General features: G+C 35.3%; 1 protein-coding gene across 1 annotated transcript; it reads right to left on the bottom strand.

Moving 5' to 3' along the window:
• Window positions 1-15,983: 15,983 nt before the first annotated feature.
• LOC136243892 (uncharacterized) lies at window positions 15,984-18,058 on the bottom strand. Its single transcript, XM_066035447.1, has 6 exons — window positions 17,917-18,058; window positions 17,676-17,822; window positions 17,487-17,615; window positions 17,309-17,436; window positions 16,491-16,970; window positions 15,984-16,431 (listed from the first exon to the last, which is right to left on the bottom strand). The coding sequence occupies exons 1-5, from the start codon at window positions 17,993-17,995 to the stop codon at window positions 16,872-16,874; spliced, it is 582 nt and encodes a 193-aa protein (XP_065891519.1). The 5' UTR covers window positions 17,996-18,058; the 3' UTR covers window positions 15,984-16,431; window positions 16,491-16,871.
• Between the last annotated feature and the right edge of the window lie 3,594 nt (window positions 18,059-21,652).

Raw genomic sequence — 21,652 nt, 5'->3', positions numbered from 1 at the left:
GTGACAGCATCTGCAGATATACTGTATACAGCTGCTTTTATACACATCGGTTACATGAACTTACATCACTGTTTCAGAAGCCTGAATTTCACAGCCTGTAATTGAAGATATTGATAATGAAGTTGCATGGGTTAGTTGTACAACAGCTGTAACTGAATTCAACAAGATGTAACATCATATGCACAAATGTACATACATGTATGACAGTCTTGTATGACACACGTATGTACAACTAGCTAACTGTTCAATGCATAACATGTTGCACGCATTATAACAACTGCTTGATAGTAGTAGTATCATTATGGAACATTTCTTGTAGAACTATATGCATGGCATACTGTACTTAAGTACAAATGCTTGGAGTACTCTGTGGTATATACGTTTCATCTAATATCTTACTTTTAGAATAAATAGTTATATCTTAACATATGTGACCAAGCCTAGGACACGTGGGTACAAAATGCACCCTGTCACATAACAGGTTATAACTCAATACTAGGATAAAACATCTGGATTCTGTAACCTGCATTATAAAAACTCAACTAAATGGAAAATTGTGTGGCTACGAATCATTAAAGTTTAAAAGGTAGGCCATTGCTATGTACCATCCACATGCCCTGTTTTTGCAGGCCCGGTCACATATCATGGTGATTGATGTAATTAACAACTATTTATCAATATTTCATGCCTATAAATTTGAATGCAGGTACACACATGACTGGGCCAGACATGACAGCACAGAATTAATGTACACCCAATTACACACACAGCAGGTAAATGTATCAGTATCAGAATATCTGCAACTTGCATTACAAAACTGATTAATGTTGTGATGTCACGATTTATGGATAATAGCAAAGCAGTACTGCTCTTTGTGTACTACTGATATGTACAGTAAGACATTATTTGTAGTGATACTACAAATTATGTAGGCATGTAAGTATTTGTAACTTCAGCAAGGCTGTACACACTACATGACTTTCTTGGTATTTGACATGCAGGTTCATTATATTTGTGTCTATATTTGATTGGCAGTTATCCACAGAAAGTTAATTATTACCTTGTTTGCCCATCATGTACACAGGGATGAAGTATCAGTAATTTAATATAACAAGTTAGCTGAAAATGATATATTACGTTTAATGAGATAGACCATCCCACACATGCCAGTGCACAAATAGCTTTTAACATGTTGTCTCTAAAATATGGCTTAGATTGTCTGTACAATCCTGAGATTTTGCTGACTGATTGTATATGTGTCTGATCTTATTCCACTATACCCTTTATTTACCATATGATTTGTCTTCTGTCTGGCTACTATTGTCATAGACTTCACTTAGAAGGTTTGTTATACAGCAGAAATCTGTATACAATGTCAGCATCCCACGGTTATCAGTTGTAATAATGTTCATCTTAATTTCGTTAATCAATATGTTTTATTATTCTTTTACCACAAGTAAATATACAGCAGCATACAGTAGTTTCAAAAAACAGTCTAAATAGGTACACATTAGATTTACATTTGTGCAGTAGTATCTTCTTGTGTCTTGAAAGGCTTCACCACTACAATGTGACAGTGATTATTACAGTATTCATATGTTAAAGTGAATTGTTGACATTAAGTAAGTGTTGCTGTTAATTATTGTTAAAATTAATATTAAAGTTTATCAGCTAATTACACAGTATTTCTATGTCCATTTTCTAATTTAAGGATTAATTTTTTACTGATCAGTGTTAATGATGTTAGAAAACTTTCTTACATACTTCCAAAAAAGTAATGCTGAAACTTTAATATGCACATTCCTACGAATACATCAGTGTTATCGATGTATGTTATGAAAGTTAATTTTAGTATAGGTAAGACATGCATTGCTAGGAGTCTTCAGTGGATAAACACCCCTCAGGAATGATGTAATAATCACCTCGGCTCCGCATCGGTGATTATTACAACATTCCTTCGGGTTGTTTATCCACTGAAGGCTCCTAGCAATGGGACATTGGAAACAGTGGAAATGGAAAACTGAAACTGAAAACTGAAACTGAAATACTGAAACGGAAAAACTGAAACTGTAAAACTAAAATTGGTCAAAACTTCATATTAACAGGTACCTCTTAACAAAGACCACCTCTGTAACAAGACCACCTGTATAATAAGACCGCCTCTAATAAGACCACCTCATCATCCAACAAAAAGGCCATTAGGTGTACTCATAATGTAATAATGTATCAATCAATCAGACCATAGATATTAGAGGAAGGCTCTAATATCTATGATCAGACAGTACTTAAAAGTTAAAACGACAGCTGCAGGGTTGTACATAAGGATATACTACTATCTTACCATACCAAGACCTAAAGTCCATGGTCATGTCACAATGAAAATGGGGTAATTGCATGCACAATTACTCTGCTGATACTGGATTTCTCATGAATTGTGCATGATTTAAGAGTTGCATAGTTAAATTAATGATCTTGGACTTTGTGTCTTGGTAATGGTTAGACACTCATGATAGGTGTCTTCGAGGATTTAAAAACCTGTCAAAAATTACCTGGGCCTCGGTAATTACTGATGTCACCTCAGGTTTTTAAATCTTCGAGGATGCTTATTACATGTGCCTAACAATTATTAAGACACAAAGTCAAGAATCATTAATGTTGATTTTGTAACTATGCAACTCCTAAATCATGCACAATAATATTCATGAGAAATCCATTATCAAATTCAATTATGCATGCAATTGCTCCATTTTCATTTGTGACATGACCATGGACTTTAGGTCTTGGCATGATAAGATAGTATATCCTTTTGTACAACCCTGCAGCTGTCATTTCAACTTTTAAGTACTGTCTGATTGATTGATACTTTATTACATTATGAGTACACCTTAGCTATATTTTGACCTACTTGACATAACTACTATGAGGTGGTCTTATTTTAGAGGCGGTCTTATTATAGAGGTGGTCTTTGTTAAGAGGTAGCTGTTAATATGAAGTTTTGACCAATTTTAGTTTTTCAGTTTCAGTTTTTCCGTTTCAGTTTCTCAGTTTCAGTTTTCAGTTTCAGTTTTCAATTTCCACTGTTTCCAATGTCCCCCTAGCAATGCATGTCTTAGTAATTTAGACAATGGCCTGTGGTGACTGGAATTTTGTTATGAACCCACAAAGTTTGCAATTTGTTTGTTGAAGTTTGTGGCTAGGTGTCTTACTAGGTTCCACCTGTTTACAGGTGTCTTACTAGAATAAAAACCCTGCATACTTTGCAAATATCAAAGCATTCTTGACATGCCATTGTCTAATTGGAATTACCTGCCTAGTTAGTTACACATCAGTTATGTTATTTCTGTTGTAGTTATTTTGCTTGCTTTCTATCCACTTTAGCTTCTAGTAAATGAACAGTTCATTTTACGTAACAACAACCTGTAGGCAGGGTGTACATGCAATAAGGGCATTCAAAATTTGGTTCAGCATGAAAAAACATCAAGTGCCTGAAAATACATCCCTCTGCCTTCAACTTTTATGTTTAACTGTGATCATCTTCATCTTGCCCCTCCTCCAAAAAAAAAACAAGCATCTGCATACTGTATGTGCATATCAGTAATGTAATAGTACAGCAAATTTGTTTTAGCTTAGTTCTAGTTCTACTACCCCAATTCCACCATAACTTTAGTTTGTATTAATTCTGGTACACCATATTTCTATAATTGTGACCGGATTTGACAAAACCAGGCTTCCACACACATCCAAATTTACGACTTTGAAGGACCATAATTCAGTATGAAAGCAAGCTATCAGTTTCAAATTTGGACTTGTTATTACATAAAGCAATGAAAGCATTGTGTGAAAATTGTAGGGCAATAGCATACTGCATTGTCAAGTTACTAGCAATTAAAGTCGAAGAATTGGATGTGTGTGGAAGCCTGGTTTTGTCAAATCCGGTCACAATTTTAGTTAGTATTAGTTTCTGTACCCTATGTATACATGTAGTTTTAGTTTGTTTTCAAAAATAATGAGCAGTTATGCCCAAGAAAGTTGCTGTCCACTCCACTTCACTTAGGTCTTCCACCTGGTTCAGCACAACTTCCACTTACCATTGTGCACAAATGAACAAAAGCTCTGATATATCTGACATAAAGATTGCTGAATCAGTAGAATTAATGCTGGATAACAATGTTTTATGGTAGCATTTGCAGGAATTACTATCTTCAAAGAAAATGTGCTAAGTGGTTATAGTGTACAATACCCTTTTATGTAGGATTGAGAAACCTTTTAGTTAGTTCTAGTTTTTGAACTAAAAGTTTTAAAGGTTTTGGTTTAGTTCTAGGTTTTTAACCAATAATTGAAAGAATTTTAGTTTTAGTTTTTGAACCAAAACTTGGAAGAATTTTAGTTTAGTTTTAGAGCTAAAATAGACCGTAATTTTAGTTTAGTTCCAGTGTACTAAAACTAGAATTAAATTGCTGTACTAAAACTAGATTTAGCTAGTTCCTTAGATCTAAAACAACACTACATATCAAGTATCCATGACAACTGCATGTATATGAAGCATTACAAAATATCTGTGCGTTTATGTGTGCTGATATACGTATACACCTGTATGGTGTTCAGAAACTATAGTTATGGTGTTGTAGAATCCTATGAACCAAAGAGATCATTTTTCACTTGTGGTAGGCAGCTGTGCACTTTCAATCATGTAGTTACCTTAACAGTAAGAGGCACTTAGTATATAATTTCTGTGTAGTGTTGTAGTGTTTTCATTCAAACTATGATGCAATCAAAATCAACAAAGTATTGTACTGTACGTAACTAGCTATCTAATCCAAAACAGCCAAGCTGTAAAAAAGGTGCACCCCCCAAAAAAGGCAAAATATGTTAAATCCAAGGTGGCAGCCAAGAAATGGCTGTGCTGGTAGGTTAATGGTAAAATATTTAATAACGGGAATTTGGTGCCAATAATCGTGTTTGGAATGTGGCAATCATTTTTCTACACAGCACATTTCAACTACATGACAAGATGGATTAGACATTCTCAACCTATAACCTCCACCTAAGTATTTATTTTAGCACCTTAGGTTACTTCAGGCATCAACAAAGTGGTTATTTGGTTAGAAAATGGTATCACTACAACCAGCAAAACCCACAATCATTCCTTTTTGTGCCCATAATTTAACTCAACAAATATTACCTATACCAGGATTTGCCTGATATAATTATATGCTCGCGCCTTCGGGCCTGCAGTTCTTGGGCTTGGGCATATATATTAGGCAAATCCCTCATGGCCATGGTATAACTATTACATATCAAGCACTTATATAGATCCAGTATGTTGTTGAGTTCGATATCTGTTTTATGATCTTGAACGGTCCTGACCAATTATGGTATATGTACAGAACAGCAGGAGGACCGATATCGCTACCGATATTTATACAGTAGCAATAGTTTGTACATAAACGGATTGTGCATTGGTTTTCTACATTATTCATGTGGCTCTTTAGTGCCAGTGGCTTATTGTTTACTCTGAAACAAGCGCTACGCTACGAGAAGCCATATAAATACACGCGATTCTACTGTTTGTTGCTGGAAAGCTTATCACAGACACAGTCTTTATAAATGAAGCAGTTATAGAGTAGCTACCTTGTAATAAAAAGAAGGGTCACAGGATAACCAAGGAAACTTGCTGTCACAGTACCAGCTTTCTCACAAACCATTAGAATGCAGAAATATCCGTATAAGGCTTCATGGGAGTATACATAAAAATGTTTGTGGGTGCCTAATTGTCTGGATTGCACAATAGAAACCCAAGCTGTGTACCACCACAGACAGAGTATAGCAATGAATACATGCACATGTTGTTGTAGGGTAGGTAAATGTACACTTTTAACTATAATGCAAATATTGGATCGACTATCGGTTATCGGCCTCTTTTGGTGGCACCAATATCGGATATCAGTACATGCCAAAAACCCATATCGGTACACCTCTAGTTAGAATTTCCAAGATTCCATTAGAAGTAGGCATGCCAACTTTGGCAATAAAAATGATAATTATAAACATCTTATTTCTTGCCAAAAATGGAAACTCAAACCCACAATCAATGGTTACACACACCACTATATACGTAAAACCCCATACCTTCCACTTTTGGAACAACTGTTAAGATGCTTGTGAGAGAAATTGAAGCACTTACTGGTTCCATGACAAAGCTGTGTATACTCTCCTTGGCTTGCCAAGGAAAATACGTTGCTCTATTTTTTTGCAATAATTCAGATCCCACATAATGCCAATGTTGGCAATAATGGGATTACGAATTATTGCCAAATTTGACAAAAAAAGGTCCTGCCAAATTTGGGCTTAAAAGAGCCAGTTTTGGAAGCTTGGTAACTTTTACATTAATTCTGTTGTTGTCACAACTTTGAAGTTGCATTTCGTAAATTGCCAACAATGGCAAAATAAAATTCTTTACATTGCCAGACTTTACTTTTAAGGGTATTCCAACTTTGGCAATAACCCAAAAGCTGCAAAATATGGAACCCAATAGATTGACAAAAATGGCCACGTGTTGGATCTACATTTGGCAAAATATGGACAATGCTAAATTTACCAACATCTGGGATAAGCCTAATTTTGCCACAATTGGCAAAAATATGATACCGAATGTTGCCAAAACTGGCAAAAAGCAGGTTTATCAAAACCTGCCAAAATTGGCTGTTGAACATACCTGCGAGGCATTATTTTACCTATTATGCTATGCTGCACTGCTCAAAATTTTGCCTATTATGCTTAAATTAATGCTCAATATTTACCTATTATGCTCAAATTATGCTCAATATTTATACCTCAGTTCTCATGTTTTTCTAGTAAATTTGCACTTTATGGGAAAACAGTAAGTTGCTGAAGTATAGACTCTAAATCCCTGCTTGTCAAAATCCATGTCACGGAAAAGATTGATATACTCTAATAGAACAGTCAGCTGTCTATTATTTTCTGACTGTTCTATTAGAGTATATAGATCTTTTTCTGTGATATGTATTTTGATAAGCAAGAATTTATGGTAATGCACAAATATTCTGCCTATTATGCTAGCATTATGCTCAATGCTTTCAGGCACCTATTATGCTCATTATTATGCCAGCATAATCGGTGGGTCTCTAGCTACACTTAAGTATTTTTGCTTGTCCTAGCACTTATCAGTCTCTAACTATGTACACAGCAGAAACATACATAGCAAATGACTATATGAAGTATTTTATTATTCAAAATAGGGACACGAAAGAAGCCTGAAGGCCCATATAACAAGGAGTTCAGAAGCTCGGTATGGAAACACTGCCAAGTGCAAATAAATCCCACCAATAAGTTGCTACCCTGATAGCTTGCAATCTAGACAAATGCCTAAGGTGGAACCACCCGCACATTTGTAAAGTCAAAATCTTCAGTCTAAAGTTCTGGTTGTGAAAACAATGTACATAGTAGCATATAATGCCATTAGCTTCAACCAATCCATATTGCTTACAATTGAAGTCCCAGATAGGATCAACAAACTAGTTACGAGTAAAGTTACAATATCAAATGTCAACAGCAACAGTTTGTTCATTAATATATATTGATGTACACCTTATTTGAACATGGTATACCTATAATGGTTATGGTTTTGTAGAATCCCTAAGAGATCATTAGCAAGTTAGCTGTAGTATAGTCATGGTTTGTAGAATCCCATTCAACTTAAAAGATCAGTTTACACATGTGGTTGCCAGCTGTACACATTCTAATGGCTTTTGTCCAGTAAGGGAAACTGAAGTCCACATTTGTGCATACTTGTAGATTAGATAAACAAAACTAGAGATGGTGTGCATGTATCATATGTGTGTACGTGTTAGAAAACATATATGTATGATGTTACAGTATTAATAATGCATATAGCTTCATATATTGCATTTTCTTCACATGTTGCACAGGGGCGGATCTAGGATTTATAAAAGGGGGGGGCTAACTCAAGGTACTAATCTCTTGGGTAGAGGTGTGCAAAGAATGCTGGAACTAGGGGGTCTCGGGCATGCCCCCCCCCCCCCCCCCCAGGAAATTTGCTAAATACTGCAATTTGGAGACATTTCCAAATAAAATGCATATTTCTGCCCATAGATATTTGATATATTGCCTTTATATATATATATATATATATGGCTCTCTGCAGCATTCGCTAATGGGAAGGTTTGGGTAGGTTCAGACAACCAAGCACATGATGCATTCTCTCACAATTGCATGCATGATAGAATAATAATGTTGAAACTGGAAAGTTTTGAAATTTGAATGATACGAGATTGAATCTGAGAGCATTTTCAATGGAAGTTGTGTACCTGAATTAAGTATACCAGTACCGGTAATAACTAAACAAGTAGATGGATCAAGCTTTTTAAACAGATGAATGCACTTCATTGTATGTATAGGCACAGGCATATTTGAAAAAATTCCATAACAGAACCAACTTTTATGATTACACTGAATGTTCTATTAGAGTAGTTAGGTGACTGCTCTATTAGAGTATCTCAATCTTGACACCTCCAATGATGATCCGGATGCTTGTTGCATAATCTTTAGTATAAATCCACTGATAATGCCTTGTAAAGATGTTTATAAGGTGGATTTATGAGTATTTATATTATTAGTGATCATATAATTATGCTAAGACAAAATTTCATTATAATCCTCAGCATATTGATCAAGTAAAGTCTAAAAGTGAAGGAGGGGGGTCTTCAACCCCCAAATCCCACCCCCTAAATCTGCCCCTGCTACATAGCAGCAGCATATATACAGATTACAAAACACAGCATCATGTGTGTTTCTACAGATGTAGGTCTCAATGCATGACAGTGGCAGATCCAGCATGGAACCGTTGGGACAAATACCTCATCCCCTTCTACTGCAATTTCATTTCACACCTTCAAGTGTTCCAAAGCATACAATCAGAGAAGTTGTGTTTATAATAGACATAGGTTTAGGGGGACACAGGCCTTCAAGTAAACAATTAAAAACTCCTAATACTGTAGTACGGTACTGTAGTACTGTCACTACAATGCCATGTCAATGAAAGGCAAAAGTTTTTGTTGCAGTCATGGTTTTGTAGTGTTCCATTCAACCTAGATGATCAATTTCACATTGATTGATAGCTGTGTACATCTACAGGCTTCTGCTCAGAAAGGGAAGTGAAGCCCAAATTGGTGCATATTTACCAGTAGATATACACAAATACTGAGAGTTGGTATGTACATGTACATGTATGCATGTACATGTTTGAAAACATGCAAGTTACATCTTGCAATTAGACACTGACACAATGTACCAGCTACTTAATACTGAGTAACCGATTGATTACGGCTTTACAGCTGATATTATCTTATTATGGTGTCACAACATCACAGTAATGGTAACTGCAACTTTTATTTTATTTTTGCCACGCAATCATAGCTATTTCCCTATTGGGATCAGATGATTTTTGTTCCTTTGTGATTTCTCACCTACATGCATGCCTTTTACTACTTTGCCCTGCCCACCCTATATACTGTATGTTGTCACATAGCTACATACTTTAGTAAAACACCTGTCCAATATTATATATCTACATTGATTGGTTGATTTGTGACTGGGATAGGCAGCTTGTTGCTGATAGTATCCCAGGGCAGCGATGAAACCGGGTCGGGTCATCCGGGTCTGACCCGGATTGGATCACGTGAGAAACGAAATTGTTCGTTTGACGACGTGGAAACTTATAAACGCTATCGCGTAATTCTTTCGTGAGCCACGCCCACTTATCGCATTACCAACATACGCTCAGCCACGCCCATTTGTTAGTAAGTGTAGTATGTAGCACGAAACTGAGGGTATCTATGGTGAAGGGTAGGTGAAGATCTTTTCTTTTTTTTTTTTTTTTTGGTCTTCAACCTACAGCTAGGCTGAAGTTGCAATATTTACTCAACACGAATAGAACGCTCAAAATGTAGACTCGTTCGCTCGCTTGAGACTAGCCAAAACACGTCTCTGCTTTAATTAATCCGGGTCACATCCGGGTCTGATCCGGATTGCTATCCGGGTCAGTGGGTCATCCGGGTCAGCAGTAGTGACCCGGTTTCAACGTTGTCCCAGGGAGCTGAAACATCACAGCTCCAGTTAAACAATGTACAATTACTAATAGGTACAGGTATACATAATTACAAAAATAAACATCAAATAGTAGGTCCAGTCTTGGTAGTCAGAGAAAATGTAAGTAATCAGAAAATTCATTGAGTGAATCACATTCAATAATTCAGTGGGGTAATTTGTTTCAATCTTGGATGGCCTTAGGGAAGAAGTTCATCTGATAATATATTGTGGATGACTATGGCACTGCAAAGTGGAGATGGGTGTAGTAAGCAGATGTATTTAAGTGGACTGTAGTGAAGTGGTACGTTGATGGATTAATTCGTTTTTACAAGGTTATAAAACATGGTAAACCTACTGTGAAAATAATGCTGTTTCAGAGTAGGCCACCAATATCATGTCTGAAATACTACTTGTCAATTGATAGCCTTCCATTACCCATCTTTGTAATACGGTTTCATACATTGCTTTCTTCACAAATTCCAGCAACTGTATGTAGTTGTGCAATATAGGTCTTCACACAAGTGGTTACATAACACAAAATGGCAGATATATTCTACCATTCTCACATACAGCATTTCAAGTGTTAGAGACAATGTGAAACATTTACAGAGAATCTGTAGCTTCCTATTTCTGTAATTGTGTGGTAGTTTCTGTGAGACTTAGATTTGAGTCTGCCTATTAGTTGTTTAAAAATTAGACAATAAGATATCATTTACCTGTAACAAACCGTCATCTATTCTTTGGTTAACATGGAATTGCTGTAGCTATTTCAATTCTATTATGATAGAGACCATCATTTGTAAACAGTTCTAAACAATAGTGTATGTGCATAGTAACATTTGTAAAGCAGCTAATCATAACTATTAACCATAATACAGTATATGCATTTGTATGTACAGCTATACTGCAAATAAAATTAATTAACAACTGTAGAAATTATCCTGATCTATGTTCGAGGGTACATTAGGAGTATATAAAGTATATATTGTAAAAACTGTGACTGGATCTGGGAAACTACTGGTATTATTACCCAAGTCAGCAGATTTGATTTTTCACCAAGAACACAAAGCTAGCTACTACGGAACAAGCTATATATCAAATTTTATGATCAAATTCATGCAGCCAGGCTTTGAGTGGACTGCTTTTGCTGGCTGCTTTTCCCAAGCCCAGTGGAGAGCTGTATAAGTGTTTAATATGTATTTATAATTGCTAGTTCTCTTTGTATACAGTAATGGTATGATGTCTACAAATGGTTTGTAATTCTAACTTTAGATGATTTCCCACTTTCTCAATCCCATTGCATTGTTCCTTTGGCACTTATAGTTGCTGCGTGTTTACAAACCATAGTGTAATTTACATTGCTATACCATAATGGCTTCATATATTGCTTTCTCTTCACATGATTATTTCATACATACATAACAGCAGCATGTAGATTACAAAACATAACATTATGTGTATTTCTACAGACATACAGGGTAGCTCTCAACACATGACAGTAGCAGATCCAGCATGGAAACTTTGAGACAAAAGCCACATCCCTTCCACTTCTTTTCAAATTTCACTCTTTCAAGTGTTCCATAGCACACACAAAAATGCTGTTATTGTACTATCTAGCATCAATGAGACATAAGATTTAGGGGGGACACAAGTGAACTACAACAAAATATTCATAGGTTATTGAGATACTCCAATAAAGCAGTCAACAACTCTAATAGTATTGCCACTGTAATATGTCAATGGCTGGCAAAGATTTCTGTGGTAGTCAAGGCTTTGTATTGTAGAGTTCTATTCAACATAAAAGATCGATTTCACATTGATTGACAGTTGTATATATTTACAGGCTTCCATCCAGATAGGGAAGTAAAGCCCAAATTGGTACATATTTACCAGTAGATAAACAAACACTGAAAGTTGGTATGTACATGTACATGTATATATGTACATGTTTGAAAACATACAAGTTATATGTTGTAATCAGACATTGGATGCTACAATTTTTTACAGTCCTGTGTTTAATCCACTAAGAGGCGAAGAATGGAACTCTAGTACAAAAGTTATACTCATTGACATAACTTTGTTTGGTATAGCTGGATGACTGAAGGGCATACATGTTCTAAGACTGTAGTTGGATATTATCTGAGAAAATGTTTTAAAATTAGACCTGCTAGGTTTGAATTTAGGAGTGTTTTTGATAGCTATTTACCTAACAAAGTGCATGCTATGCAAAGCATGCAAAAATCATTTAGCCTATCTGAAATATATAAAAACTATTTGATGGTGAAGTATATTAAATCAAAATAAGGTTATTGTTATCAGTTGATGACATTAGAATTGGGACTGTTCTATTAAAGTAGTGAATGCTCTATTAGAATATCTCGATATTAGCACAAAAATTCAAACTTATTTGCCTCAAAGTGTAGTTTATAACTGTATGCATTTATAACTGTTGTCTTCTATTTTCCCATTGGCTTTCTGTACTTCTGAATACAGAGTGAATGCATGATTCCTGTTTCTGGTGTCAATATAGTCCTGTAAGTCCAAGGGGGTACAAGCCGGAGAATGGCTGCAGGGGGGGGGGGGGGGGGGGGTGGCAAAGCCCCCCACATCTGCCTATGAGAATAATACATATCTAAAATTGTGAGGAATTGTAAAGGGTGCTTCTTGCACTCAATATGGTCTGAAAGGCCAAAAATGTCTCCATATGTTCAGGGAAGTTTTACTTGCCTATGTTGAAGAGGTACATATTAACTTCCATTTAAAATATGATTATAAACTGTGTACATTGTGCAAGTCTAGAGCTGACAAACGGGGGAGGAGGCACAGTGTAAAAATTGTTGCATGGCTATTAGTATAAAGTAGAATATCAGTGTCTGTGGATGCAACTCCCAGAAGCTGTAGGAAGTTAGCAATTAAGGCTTTAAAATGGCTTAAAAGTGATGCTAAAACATGAAAAATGCTAAAACTAATTCCATATTGTAACTCTTCTCCAAGATTTTGCAAAACTTTATTTTCAACAGGGCGGCCAGTGCCCCATCCTTAAAATCACCTATGCACAAAAGGTAAGGTTTTCAAAATCATGTTACAAATGCGTGACAGCAAACAAGTAATACTAATTACATTTGCTCACTACTTCCATCTTTGCCAGCAGTTGTATGCCACAGATTAGAGTTAAAGTCAGGTAGCTACACCAATTTAGTCACATCATCCTCCCATATGACATCATTCTTACTGCAAGAAAGATGCATGGATAAACTGTAAAGATAGTGAAAGTGAACATGGCTTAGTTACACAAATTTGTATCAACTAGATGTATTTCATAGCAGCATACATACATGAGACTCCTTACTATATAATTATCATGTCCATCCTATACTGATTTCTATTCATCTAGGTTTAATTCTTAGAATTATCTTGATACATATTTTCAAGCTTGATAGCTGATACATGATAATGCACCAATCTGTACATATCAATATATACAGTTGGAAAGGTATTAGCTATAAGGAAAAGTTTTGAGCTAATAGCAAAGGATTGTTGCCCATGCAGTAGGGGGATTATCCACGTCACCATAAGGTATTTGTAACTACGTATTTTGACTGTGGGTTAAGGCTTCATTACAGTATCAACTTTCATTGATAAGTAGTGATAGGATTGCTGTGCAATTCTAATTTGCTATCAATTCTAATCTTTCTATAGGCATGTGTAGGTATTTCGAAGCAATATCTTGTATGCACAACCAGTACAACATGTACATGAGATCAGTAATATAATATACGAGCAACAAGTAATTATACACATTATAGCTTCACAAGCCACACATAATTGTGTTCACATATCACTTCAAATGTTGCAACGTAATAGCTTTTTAAAATCACTTTCCCTAATATACAGGCTGTTGCTAATAGCAAGGATAAGTGCTTGTACACACCAACACAGTATACAACAACACTGTATATACTGGCTGCTCATAACTACTCAATACAACAAAGCTGTAGAGCAAACTTAGCGGCATACCGTATATCCAAGGTTGTACACTTAATATATAGCAACTTGCTACAGAACACATGATAATGCTATATAACTGCATCATTGTTATTGTTATGAACATTAGTACAAGTTTTGTTTGCAACAAACATAGTTCTCAGATGTTTAAAAGCCATCTGGTAAGCACATCTGTTTGTAATTTTCTGACAGATAGGTGTTAACAAATTGGACTTCTTCCTTCATACTAAATAAGTATTGTTGAAACCATGCTGTGTACATTCCTCAAGATAACCAAGTCATGTTGTTCATTTTATGCATGGCCGTACAGATATGTTTGTCTTATTTATTTATTTATTTGATTTAATGCATAAAAACTCAATCATGAGTGTGTAAATGTGCATGTGTGTAATTTAGTCTGAAAGTCATCAACATTTTCAACAGCAACACCTTCGATAGGGAGGGAGTTCCAGATTCTGTCTTGTATGGCCAGGCCAATTTTAATGTGCATGTGGGTAACATACACTTGAATCATTTCTGTGTGATTTGGTTAAATTTGCAACAAATTTATACCATATATCAGAAAAGTTCGGTCGGAGGAAAGTTTGGCAAATTTGGCAAGTGAGCAGTGTTTTGCCAAACTATAATCTGCCAAATTGTTGGTCCAATTTTCAAATCTGTGTTAGCTACTAACAAATTTGCTAAACTTTTTTTGTCAAAATCTTATTGTGGCAAATTCGCCAAAGGTTCCTCCCGCCAAACTTCTGGCTATATGGTACTATTTATGACTTCTTCAAATTTATAAATAAATGTATATAATATATTTTGAAAAAGTGGTTGTGTGCACGCATACAGAAACCCCATTTAATTTAATTTTATAGTCAAAATTATTATGTAGCTATAACACACATTAGGTAACAGTTAAATGCAGTCTCTAATGAACATATAGCTATAAGTATGCCAGATTTGAAGAAATATTCATATTTAATGATGTAATAAAATAATTTTCACAGGGTGGTTGGTTCAACTTTGTGGACTTATTTCCATGGAGCCTCAATTTGCAGTAAACAAATAACTTTTCATGTATTCATAATTTTGCATGATTGCCAGCTATATACTTGCCTAAATTCAAGTACGTAGCTATCCCTCACCATCCTTACTGTATCCTTACCATCCTTACTGTATCCTTACCGTCCTTACTGTATCCTTACCGTCCTTACTGTATCCTTATCGTCCTTACTGTATCCTTACCGTCCTTACTGTATCCTTATCGTCCTTACTGTATCCTTACCGTCCTTACTGTATCCTTACCGTCCTTACTGCATCCTTACCATCCTTACTGTATCCTTACCATCCTTACTGTAGCTATCCTTACTGTAGCTATCCTTACTGCAGCTATCCTTACTGTAGTTATCCTTACTTTTTAGTATTATAGAAATCATCATAATGGAACCCTATTACAGGTTTACAGTTACGTAGATTGTTAATCAACGCATATTAACACAATTTACAGTGTCCACACTATTTCATTCAGTGTGTAACAACTCAATAGCTAGATGTTATCAAGAGAACTGAAACTCATGCCGATCACTTTGCTACGGTATAATAGTTTTGCATTATGTTGCTTTGCTTTCACTTGGTAATTAATCTAGTACTATAAAGATAACCATATCAACGTGAGATGAGTAAATTTTTATAATTAAAATGACATAATTTTATAACAATCTAAGCAATACTCTTCCCTGTATGTAGCTACATTGTAATTATCCATTTATTTTAGGTACAAAAACACAAGGTGGGTATTATATGTGTACATGTATGTACATGCATAGTCTTGTTTGTTTATATATATATATATATATATATTGCATATGTAAAACTAATGTGTCAGCATGTTTGATGGCACTGAATTGGATGTAATTAAGACATATGCATGTGTGTGCTTACATAGCCTGATCAAAATACGTATATAATTATGACTTTACAGAGATGATGTAAACTGCACACAGTTACCATTGTTACTAGATTATACAAAAATGCAACACCCACAAATCAATTACATGCATGCATGTATATGAACATATTAATGAAGTTAGAGGTTAAAGTCAGCAGAAAGGATGTGAGGCACCACATAATCTAGGATCTTTCCCTGTATCAGTCCCTCTCCTTGATGACCATAATTCATCACTTTCCAACATTGTTTACCACTATCACCAGTAATTGTGGAGTCCCTGGTTACTGGTACTGGATCTCGTCCGTCAGAGTAAATCAACATCTGTTTCTGTGTGTTAATGTCAACACCTTTCCTCATAAATTGGCCTGTGGAGGAAGACATGTATAATTTTTTTAGTATATAATGCTAAAATTAAAATTCTTACCCATTAGTCCATGCAAGTCAGCAAACTCATCATACTTTAGATTCCAGTCTACATTGAGATGGTTGCTATGGAAGCTGACATCAAAGTCAGCTCGTGGGTCAGTGTATGATACATGTACAGTGGGATTTCCTGTTTGTTTTTCTATTCCCTGAATAAATGTGACTTTATCGTTATTGCTGATGATTATTTTTTTGATAATTGAAGCTTCGAAACTTCCACGACCAACCACAGTAATCGTCTGTTCCGCAGAATCAAATATGATAGCTTCAGAGCTATTGGAGTGGTGAGGGATTACAGCTAACTTGCCAATCCAGGTAGCTTCACTTGTATCTCCAACACTATCCACAAACTGAGCATTAATAATGAAGTTCTTATTGTAAATCAGGTTGAAAGCCAAGCCAGGATATCCTTGGATGGAATAACACAATAATTCCTTTGATAGAAGTGGGACAATGAAGTGAGGATCTCCCCATACTCCACCTGTTAAAACAGAATTGAGGGAAGTGAGGGTCACCATATGTGACCGGGCCTGCGAAAACAGGGAATTTGGGTACAAACTACATTCCATCACCTAAAAGATTATATCTTAGTACTGCTATACTCTATTTGCATTCTTTAGCAAAATTTTGTGTGCCCACATGCCCTGTTTTCACAGGCCCAGTCACATATATGTGTGGTGGATTCATCATAGGTGGCATATTTATAATCATTCAGTTGATACATAATTTTTCTAAAATTATGCTTTTATAAGGTTACTACTACCAACTGTAAACCCAAAAATATCAGTCAAGCTACTGTATAAGAACTTATTAACAAACCTGTGCAAGTGTGGCATTCTCAGTGTCAGGATCATTGTAGGAACCTTGTTCAAATTGTGCACAGCATTCTTTCCAAGTGTCAGCATAGACAGCATTATTTCCTCTGCAGTTCTTGTTTTTGTAGCAATCTACATCACAAGAATTGAGTAGAACATTTAACAAGAAAGAATTAACATACTGTTGCATAGTTGACATGTTCCATCATTGGGATTCCTAAAAGACCTTCTATTCCTCATTGCACAGCAATCTTCATAGCTGGCTACTTCATCACCAGTCTCACTTGCACAGTTTTTGTCTACATGACAACCTAAACATCACAAACAGTCATCTACTTTTATATGTGAACAAGTGCATCATGTCATCTCACCAAGTGTAGCACAGCGAATGCACGCATCACCACTTCTAAATGAATCTTGTCTTTGCCGAGGTGTAAAAGTTTTACAGCAAGCAGGGAACAATGCTGCAGTGTTTGGATTCTGACTGTTACATGATGGTGAACCAATGTGACATCCAACTGTATAAGGAAAAATATGTTTTGACAGTCATTTATTAGCTGCAACAAACTGCTATAATTAACAAAGCACAAAATTCCACTGTAGTACACTTACGTTGTGCAGCTGCTGGCTTTATGCTCATGAAAAGTATACCAGTTATAATCAACTTGCATACATTCACTGCTTCCATCATTTACACTAAATGAACGATGTAGCAAATTATAGCAGAAGTGTCTGCAGCTGCATTTACAGCTGCTTTTATACACAATCGATTACTTCATCAATGTTTCAGAAGCTGGTACATTCCATGACATGTTTACTGCAATAAGATAAGATATGTACACTCTGAAATTGAAAATATTGAAAAAGAACATACATGGCTTAGATGTACCTGAATTCAACAGGTTGTATTGCAGTATACAAATATGATACTGATGTAGCTTACTGTCTGAACTATAATGATTTTGACTATGTAGTAGCATTTATGCCAAGTTCCACATCATTCTCTCAATACAAATTCAGTACATCATATAATACAGATTTGGTATACATACATAAAGTACCAGTCCTTTCGCTGAGCTCATACAATATAGTATGAAGAATGTATAACTATATTGAATATGGATAAGAATTTTATATCATTTAAACGATGCTTAGGAGGAACTGATTAGGTTAAACTTAACTTTATAATGAGTAGCTGTGCAGTTCGTAGCCTACAAATTTGCATGCATTGTGGCTAGATGAAAAAAATAAAAGGTATATAAATATTAATTTGTGCACTTTTCTGAACAGTTGACAGAGTTTGAAAAACTTGTTGTGTTATGTTGTCCTCTTCAGTAATGTAATATCCACATCAGTAGGAGTAAAGGTATTTCTAACTACAGCTATAATATGGTTTCTGTGTACAGTATTATTTGGTGTTACTAAGTAGCAGGTTTGTAAAGTCAACTGTATAATTCATTTGGTTTCTGCACACCTGTCACATCTGGTGTGTTATGTGATATGTATGAAACAATAAAACATCAACACTTGTGTGGTTGATGTAATGCTACCCATCCGTCCACCTGCAAAAGATCAGATACACTGACTTATTCAGATTGCTCAAATACACTCTAAGTCATGTCAGATACATACCACTTATATAAACAGATAGCTATTAATTTCTTTATAAATATACGAGCACTGAGAGCATCAGCTACCAATCATATAAAAGTGCCTACAATATAACCATGTCAGTATGATAGATAATCTGTGTTTAGTGTGTACAAACTATGCCTACCTTTCTTCTCTTTATAAACATTAATTTTGTTTCATGCGTATGTATGATTATAGCGTCTGTATATATATATATATATATAGAGTGAAATTAGCTAGTTTGATGCATTAGATATTACACAAAACATTCTATCACAATTACAGTGTTGTTGTAGAGAAGTAATATAAGGTGTATACAGCTGTATTCATCAGCTAGAAAGCTTACAATTTTTTTTTCAAAAAGGACATTGAAATGTAGGTTGCTATGCATCTGAAATATACACTGCTATAGAGTGACTACTCATGACACCTCCAATGTGTGGATACGTGCTGTTCAAACTATATAGAACACATGAAATGCAGGAAATCTACCACCTGAATCATTGTAAGTATACATTTTTGTTGTGCATGTATGGATATTGTGTACTGTAGGTCAGCTGTACATTTCTATTGAGTGAATTACCAGGTTAGCTGGTTCTAACATGATAATGCTACAAGTCTGAGAAACGCCTTTAACGTTTTATGTAACAAGAGTATAATATGTATACATAATATCAAGAGTCCCTCTCTTATTGTGGGCTCTTGATAATATAATTATATAGAATCAAAATGATTTTGTAATTTTACTTTTTAAAAACCAGAATTAGGTATGGAGCTACATAAGAGAGTGATGGTCTAATGGTGATTTTAAGTGGCATAAACATGATAATGTCATCATTTCATTGTGTAATGATTGTAGCACTCTAAGAGTAGTTGTGGTACAGTGCAGAAACACAATCAGTAAGCAATTTGGTAAAGTGTTGTTTCAACCAGAGTTTTATTCTATTATCCATTTGATAAAATTTATAAAATTACAAGTACAGTATGTCATTTACAGTATATAGCTACAAAGTAGCAGTAGTACTGTTGCATGAATATGCGCTAGCCTTCAAACTTCACTGTTGAGTTACAGGTCAAAGTCACCTACGGTGTATATGCATACGCAGTGCAGAAAAAAAATCTATTTTTCTGCCCTACAACTGTTGCAGTTCTCATGCATGTGCACTTAACTTCAGCCCACAATCTGGCCAGTCTGGCATAACAGCTACTTAGATGGTTTTGCAAAAAAAAACAAAAAAAAACTAATAAAGCAGTTATTGCAATAATACTATACTAGAACAGTCATTAGTTTGATACTCTAATAGAGCAATCTGTGCCACTAATACATAATTACACCAATGAAATTGAAAATTGGTACTGTAGCACAAAATTACCAGTATGCAACCTTGATGCCAACAAATGAAGAAAGTGACTTTGCATGTAATAGTCTCCTGATGCAGCCAATTCAGAGCATCTCAATTTTCAAAACATTCCCTGGTGGGGAAGCATTGCCTAGACCTGTAGCTTTGCATGCTTACACATACTGTACATGTATGTCCTTTGTGATGCAGTTGTTTATCGCATGAAAACAAATAGCCTCTGATTTAAATATCAGATCAATGAAAGTGTATAACTACTATTAGGAGTAATCCATGCACCGACCACTCCAAATCTCTGGGCTCTGGCCATACACTTCATATGTAATTTTTGCACATTTGTAGTAATAGATGAAGTTAGTTCTTACCCATTAGTCTATGTAAGTTATCATATTCTCTACATTGAGGTGGTTGCTATGGAAATTGACATCAATGTCAGCTTGTGGGTCAGTATGATACATGTACAGTGGGATTTCCTGTTTGTTTTTCTATACCCTGAAATAAATTTGACTTTGTCATCATTGTTGATTATTATTTTCTTTATAAGTGAAGCCGTGCAACTTCCATGACCTACTGCAGTAACTGTCTGTTCAGCAGAATCAAATATGATAGCTTTAGATTCATTGGAGTTGTGAGGGATTACAGCCAACTTGCCAATCCAGGTAGCTTCACTCGTATCTCCAACACTATCCACAAACTGAGCATTAATGATGAAGTTCTTATTGTAAATCAGGTTAAAAACCAAGCCAGGATATCCTTGGATGAAATAACACAATAATTCCTTTGATAGTAGTGGGACAATGAAATGAGGATTTCCCTAATATGTCTGTTGGATTTGCTGAAAGTGTAAATGGTCACTGTATGGAATGTAACTAATAACATGTTCATGCATATATACATAACTAAATTACAATAATATTAAATTCTTTATAAATCTGCTATTGCACTAAACCCAAAAATTAGTAGGCTAGTACTTACGCTATTTTGCAAACCTGGGAAGCTAGGTTTGGCAGGTCTCTGTGTCAGGTAGGAACCTTGTCTAGGTAGTGAACAATGTTCATCCAGTGTGTTTGCATATGCTTGTTGTTTACTTTGCAATTCTTACTTTTGTAGCCATCTGTACATACATAAGTAAGTATTTGATAAAAATTTGCAATTAACATACTACTACAAAGTTGATATGTTCCATCATTGGAATTTCCAAAAGATCACTTGTTCCTCATTGTACAGCATCAGAAACTGTCTACTTCATCACCATTCTTACTTGCACAGTTATTTTTTGACATCTTACTAAGCATCATAGACAATTTGTTCACAAGAATATGATATCTCATTAAGTGTTGCACATGAATGAATGCATC

The sequence above is a fragment of the Dysidea avara genome, chromosome 2 (genome assembly GCF_963678975.1).
Source record: "Dysidea avara chromosome 2, odDysAvar1.4, whole genome shotgun sequence".
NCBI classification, from domain to species: domain Eukaryota; kingdom Metazoa; phylum Porifera; class Demospongiae; order Dictyoceratida; family Dysideidae; genus Dysidea; species Dysidea avara.
Note: the sequence above shows the minus strand (reverse complement) of the source record. Positions and strands in the feature narration are given on the sequence as shown.

Bases quoted from the DNA above. Each gene is read 5' to 3' on its own strand.
- LOC136243892 (XM_066035447.1), bottom strand. From the start codon at position 17,995: ATGATGGAAGCAGTGAATGTATGCAAGTTGATTATAACTGGTATACTT. The intron at 17,823-17,916 runs GTAAGTGTACTA...TTCCTTATACAG, and splicing joins AAAGCCAGCAGCTGCACAAC to TTGGATGTCACATTGGTTCA. The intron at 17,616-17,675 runs GTGAGATGACAT...TGTGATGTTTAG, and splicing joins CATTCGCTGTGCTACACTTG to GTTGTCATGTAGACAAAAAC.